This window comes from Rhagoletis zephyria, unplaced genomic scaffold (assembly GCF_001687245.7).
Source record: "Rhagoletis zephyria isolate East Lansing unplaced genomic scaffold, Rhagoletis_zephyria_1.1 Rzeph_scaffold_05223, whole genome shotgun sequence".
Taxonomy (NCBI): domain Eukaryota; kingdom Metazoa; phylum Arthropoda; class Insecta; order Diptera; family Tephritidae; genus Rhagoletis; species Rhagoletis zephyria.
In genome coordinates, this window is record NW_016162306.1 from 3,523 (window position 1) to 10,265 (window position 6,743).

Here is a 6,743-nt window from a genome sequence, read left to right on the forward strand (position 1 = left end):
TATGTACATTTGAATTCCTTCTCTAACTGAAATTGATGTACATATGTATGTATGTCAATTAAGCACTTTTATTGCTTAATTTCTCAGAAGTAGTTTCCGTTTTACATCCATACGTATATATATGTATGTATGTGGTAATTACACATGGTTTTGTATTGAAAACAAACAAAATATTAGTGTTATTCATCTAAACCGATAACTTTATCAAGCAGATAAAATTATAAGTTTACGCACTCTGTGACATGAACGACCCACACTCTCTTTCCGTTTACACATGCGACAATAGTCGTGTTTTCTTTGTTTATAGAGCTCAGTATCACTAACTTTATACTAGAAGCACGAGGATAAAGAAATTATATAAACTAACTCACTAAATGGGAAAAAATTATATTTACGAGATAATATCTATTTAAATAAATATACATATATCATATAGGCTATTTATTTGAAGCAAGTTAAAAGAAACAATGGCAGAATGTCTGTTTGTGTATGAATTCTTTTGTCCCGANGTTAAAAGAAACAATGGCAGAATGTCTGTTTGTGTATGAATTCTTTTGTCACGACTACCAAACTTTGCGGCCAAATTATCAGTGAAACAAAACAAACAGAACGGATAATAATTGAACCAGACCTCTATCAGGATCCCATCGTTGTTATCGAATTTTCGTGCAAAATTTTTATGCGGATCCCGATTATTGCCCAAGAAAACATAGCTAGAGTTGCGACAGAGTTACATTGACTACAGTTTATCAAGTTTATTCAGTGAAATCGCTGGAGAAATTTATCAGAAATGTGTAAACGAGTTTCCATACAAATTTTGACAGTTCAGTTATATNCGATTATTGCCCAAGAAAACATAGCTAGAGTTGCGACAGAGTTACATTGACTACAGTTTATCAAGTTTATTCAGTGAAATCGCTGGAGAAATTTATCAGAAATGTGTAAACGAGTTTCCATACAAATTTTGACAGTTCATTTATATGCTTTACACAATTATAAGTTTATACGGTTTACAATGCATTTATAAGGTTTGATGAATACCCTTATTATACATACAATGGGCAAACAAACACTTATTTAAAAGTTGGTTTGTGGTTAGCACTGTTGCCACTGTGTGAGTAATTCCTCAAAACGTGAGGAGTTTCGGGTGCGCTTTAGTATTTTTTGAGGATTTTTATTTTGAGGAATTTTCTCTTAACCATGTTTTACACAAGAGAGTTGTTAAATCGCTCTGCAGATTTTTGAACAAAGAGCTTTTCGAAGTTTTATAAAGAGCGAAATACACCACACAAGCAGCTTGTCAAACATTCTTCAATCCTACTTTTCCCATTTCGCCATACACCATGCAAACATGACTCGTTTAAGCAAAGAATTTCTTCTGGCTTGGTGTAAAAGGGTTTAGTTTTCTTCGATTTTTCTCTCTTGCATCCTCATTCGGTAAAAATTTCGTTGTGAATGAGGCGATTTTATCATACACAACGTAAGCAGTTTGATCAAGCGTCAACATGGCGGCCAGAAAATTAAGAATTTTTGATTTTCGCTCATATTTCCCTCAAACGGCTGGTCAAACCTTCAAACAGCCCCATACACAACATAAATAGCGTGAAGGAAAGGTGTATTTCGCTTGGTTTGTTAAGCCGCTTATGTGGTGTTTTTCGCTCTTAAGAACATCTGCTAAATATTCAAAATGTTATCGATAATTTTTTTTCATTCCATCGTTATATTTTCAACTTATTTTGAGTTTGCAAAATCTCAGTAACGATTGCAGAGAACACGCATTGTTCGATCATAAGGATATTCATATTGATTATTCATTAAATCCAGACAAATAATGGAAAAAGCTTTTGAATTAAAAATTCTTCATATAAGTTTCCCAATGAAAAAAATATGTATCTGCACTACTAATATAGCCCTTTTCTATTGCTTCAGTAGAACATATATTTGGTAGTTTAAAAATGTGTAGGACTGACTTGAAGACCAGATTGAGCACTGATATAGTTGCAGCAATATCATATACAAACCAACTCATAAAAAATAACGGTGATACTTTGTTTGAACCGCAAGAACAAATGTACCAATTGAATTGGAGAATGTAATTAATTTTTACCTGTAAATAGCATACAGTTTACAATACTCATATCTGTAATAAGAACATTTTGAGTAATTTGTTCGGAATTTAAGGATTTTTCATTTGTTTTTGAGGAATTTGGTAATTTTTTTGTGGCAACACTGGTGGTTAGCGACATACATACATATTTATTTTAAAAGGGTGGCTCAAATTCACTAACAACATAACAATTAAATGGTTCAAAATTTCGAATATGTTGATGGTACTATTAAAGCTAAGCTTTGGCAGTATAAAGTTATGTTCACAAAAATATCAGCGCTTTACCTGTATAGAAAAACCTCGAATAACTTGTGTAGTTTGTGTCAATTAAATACAGTTGAAGTTCAAGTTGCTCAGCACTGTATATATTCAACTATTTATTAAAATATAAATTAAAATAAAGGTAGCAATTCCAGTTGTGAGTCGTTCATTTAATACTTTGTAGCATGTCCAGCGTTTTTGATAACTGCGTGACATCTGCGTTGCATGGAGTCAACCAACTTTTGACACCTTTCAGTGGGTATAGCATACCAGGTCTCTCACTATTTTTTCCAAAATCCGCGTTGTTTTTAGGGCTAGCTGCTCTTACTGCGTTCTTGACATCACCGCACAGATTTTCGATGGGATTTAGCTCCGGCGATTGTGCCGGCCACTCCATTACCTGCGCCTGTTTCATTATTTTAATGAGAACTACCCTATAAACATATACATACACACTCCATATTCAGGTTGTTGTAACAAAAATCCGCCAGTATTTAAGGTGAACATGCGAGTTTTCTTATTTATAAAGGTAAAACTGTGTTTAAAATTTAAGCGCATATCACTTAATGGAAAACTATTTTTTCATCACATTTGTTCTGAACATTTTTTATGATTTTTTTATTGATGGCTTATATTATAGAAATCAAAAGGAAATTAATTTATTTGTTCGGCTGTTAGTACTTATAAGAGCATTTAACAAGTTAATTACCAGCGAAACTAATAGTACACATACAGTCGTTTCGATTGCCTATGCTATAAAAGCGGGATATTTTCGACAGCAATTGCAGTTAGTAAACGTTGACGATATAACGCAGTACACGTTCGTCACTTAAGTCTTTTGTTTCGTTTGCACATACTATAGCCGCAGTAAGTGAACACTACTACGTAGATAAAAACAATGTAAATTTTTTACAATGAGATCTAGTTCAAGGTTGTGTTGTATTTAGCAAATATTGCTTTGCTTGTTAATTGAATGACTCATAAACAACGTTATTAGGATATCAAATTGGAAAATAGTGTTGGTACTATTTGCTGAAAACTCGGCCGCCGTGCGTGAATAGCCCTGCCCTAAGCCATAAGCTGAAAAAATTATAATATCGTCGTTTAAAGTACAAAACCGCTTATCGTCATTCTGCAAAACCGCGTAACTGACATTTGCTGCCAAAAATTGGATTTGCTCACACAAGCTCTTGGCTCAATCCTTACCTATTCGTCCTGAAATATACTAGCCAGCTTTATAAAAAAGAGAACCATTTTGAGATATGAGTGTTTTTATTCTCTAGAAAATAATATATGCAACCTCGCATACGCGGCTTTGCATTATCCCTGATACGCGGTTTTGCATTTTGTTTATATTCGGTTTTGTACTTTAATCGGCGAGTATCAGTAGCTACTTGGCAACTATAATTTCGCCGAAAATTACATAGTTTTTAAGAGTTTAAATAAAAACCATCCACCGTTTGCCGCGGCATACTAAATCAAAGGTCTAACTATTTTTTTAATAGAATTGCGATTGAATACAAAGTTCAGTAATAGTTTTTTCTGCAATATTAATACTGTTGCACACTTTTTTCATGATCATGTGTTTTAAAAAGTTGCATACTTATTGCGTCCAGTTTGAACTTTTGACTACATGCACATACATACATATGTACACACAAGTTTACTCAGATTTTATTTTTGACTTTTAATTGCAGGTTTTACAGATAAAATGAAACTACTCATACTATCCGGTATTTTAGCTTTTGCCGCACTCGCTGTTGCCGAAGAGAAATACACAACTAAGTATGATAACATTGATGTCGATGAGATTTTAAAGTCGGATCGTTTATTCAACAACTACTTCAAATGTCTTATTGAAACTGGCAAGTGTACGCCAGAAGGGCGAGAGTTAAAAAAGACTCTTCCCGATGCACTCAAAACTGAGTGTAGCAAATGCAGTGAAAAGCAGAAGCAAAACACAGATAAAGTTATTCGTTACATCATTGATAACAAGTCTGAAGAATGGGCACAGCTACAAGCTAAATATGACCCTGAAGGTATATATGCGTCAAAATATAAGAAAGAGGCAGAGAAACAGGGAATTAAAATTTAAATTGCCTTCACAGTTTTCAATACACGACTAACACAAATTGTAAATAGTATTGTCAATATGTCTTCGTGAATATTGCACATGTCTGTGCGCACAATAAACATTTGTACATAAATAAATAACATTTTGGTGGATAAACATATTAACGTGCGTACTATGGTAGTATTTAACTTAATAATATGTTGAATGGAAAATTACTCATTAAGGGTACTGCCGTGAAGGCAGTAAAATTACTCGTGTGGAAAATAAATCAAAGTATCATACTGTACTTATAGCGTACCAGCTTAAAATCTATAATTGAATTCCTTTCACGAATGCATATTAAATAGAATTACTCGTATTTAGTTGAAATTACATGTTTAAATAAGTAATCTAATTAGAAAATACAAATCTACACTTGTAAGCGCATATACAGGTGCGCCGAGAGGGAGTGGGGGGGTCGGGGGTGTTCCCCCCAGGGCACAGTTCTTCCCTTCCATATGAAATGTGGGCAAAAATAGAATTATAAACGGATTTAAATGAAAATTCGCTTCTTAGTAAAATTGAGGTCGCTAAATTCAATTTGTTTTTGGATAACTTTCATACTTTCACTGTAAATGCAAATTGAAGTTGAAAATTTTGGTTCTTGTAGCTTATATAGTTCGTTGTATTTTCAACAGTGAGGTGTCAAATGACAGGGCTTGGCCTGTAGATGACGGGTTACCACCGGTTACAAATTTTATTAAAATTATTTAATAAGTTAAATGAATTAGTTATTGCAATAGGGTATCAATTGAAATGGTTTTGAAAATGCTTTACTTCTAAGCGACACGTAGAAGGGTTGCCCCATTTAAAAAAAATTAAATTCACTTTAATTAAGGGAATAAGGTAACTGAAATATGTGTATAAATATAAGTATCAGACAAATGAAAAAATTGGACAGATTCAGCAAGAAATAAGTGAAGAGTGAAAACATTCCTGATTGAATTTAAGAGTCCAGTTATTTAAAAGGAATGTAATCAGAACAAATCACTGATTGGCAATGTATGCATTTGTAATAAAATAACAAATACCATGGCGTAAACCTATGGTTTGACGTAATTAATATTTCAGTTTAACTAAATTCGACTTTACAAACAGGTGGCAACACTCTTCGTAATATTTTCAGCTTTTCGAGTTTTGCCCACTTAGGCGGCACTGTGCGGGGCCCGGATTTTTTCCAAAAATTAAATTGGAAGATAAACAATATTTTGCTTAGTTGATAAATTTGTTTATTAGTATTCACCTACCTATTATAAATTCTAATTAATGTGAAAGCTTTTTTACCTACACATGCAAATGTTGTAACACCATTCCAAGTCACTAGATGTTTGATGGATCTTTCTTTTTATTATCTGTTATTGTTGAAACTTTACTCCTACAATAATTACTTCACTGTGTTTTCCAAAATGAAATCAGTTTTTTTTTGTACTGGATACCAATTTCAAAAATACCGGGTTTTAGGACCGGTTTTTAGAACCGATTACCAATTTTTATTTTATTATAATTATTTCAAGAATAAAGTTCCTTTTTTGTAAATGTTACCAATTTCTAAAAATCCGAATTTTTAATGCCGGTTTCCGATTTCGTAAAAAAGCGGAATAGTCCAGCCCATTTTTTAAATGTATAATGAGTGAAAACGAATTTCACAATTTATTAAACAAATATTGTTATGGTTTGTTCATATTAAATCACTAAAAATTGGTTCTTCGCCACTCCCACTGTTGATGGGTTCTTTGAATCTTAAAAATCATTCAACGATTGTCTTCATAACATTGTTCATATTATTAAGAAAAGTGTTTGAAAAATAATTTGAATCGTTTAATAACCACACCCACTTCCCATAAAATAGTATTTAAAAAAAAGTGCAAAACTCAGATATTTAATTACTGAACTGATATAAAGGGAAATCTGTATGCGAAATATGACTTTCTTAAATTTAACAAGTAAAGAGAGAGCTGTCTTCGGCTATGCCAAAGCCTTCATACCTTCCATGAAAATAAAAAATCCGTATTTTATCTATTACTGAATTTCAGTGTAAAAATATTCAATATGATAATACTATTGGATTGTATTTATAAATAAATATTTACGCGACTTATAACACCTAGTGCCTAAGGTATGCCCCAAGCAACTGGTACCAAACCGGATATAAAACACATGTGTATTTATATACAGGCATGTGCAAAGCTGTATGTGCAAAAATTTCATTTAAGAAATTATTTAGGCACATGCACTTCTCAACTGCTGCAAAACAAAACCTGG

At 32.7% G+C, this 6,743-nt stretch overlaps 1 protein-coding gene across 2 annotated transcripts; it reads left to right on the forward strand.

The window, feature by feature from the left end:
• The first annotated feature begins 3,093 nt into the window (after positions 1-3,093).
• Positions 3,094-4,728, forward strand: EbpIII (Ejaculatory bulb protein III). Of its 2 annotated transcripts, none has more exons than XM_017627394.1 (2): positions 3,094-3,235; positions 4,066-4,728. In XM_017627394.1, exon 2 carries the CDS (start codon positions 4,080-4,082, stop codon positions 4,461-4,463), a length of 384 nt encoding a protein of 127 aa, XP_017482883.1. In that variant the 5' UTR covers positions 3,094-3,235; positions 4,066-4,079; the 3' UTR covers positions 4,464-4,728. The 2 variants fall into 2 exon arrangements, with proteins under 2 accessions (XP_017482883.1, XP_017482884.1); XM_017627395.1 differs by lacking the exon at positions 3,094-3,235 and adding an exon at positions 3,742-3,852.
• Positions 4,729-6,743: the final 2,015 nt, after the last annotated feature.

Excerpts from the sequence above, each read along its gene's own strand:
- EbpIII (XM_017627394.1), top strand. The coding sequence starts at position 4,080 with ATGAAACTACTCATACTATCCGGTATTTTAGCTTTTGCCGCACTCGCT.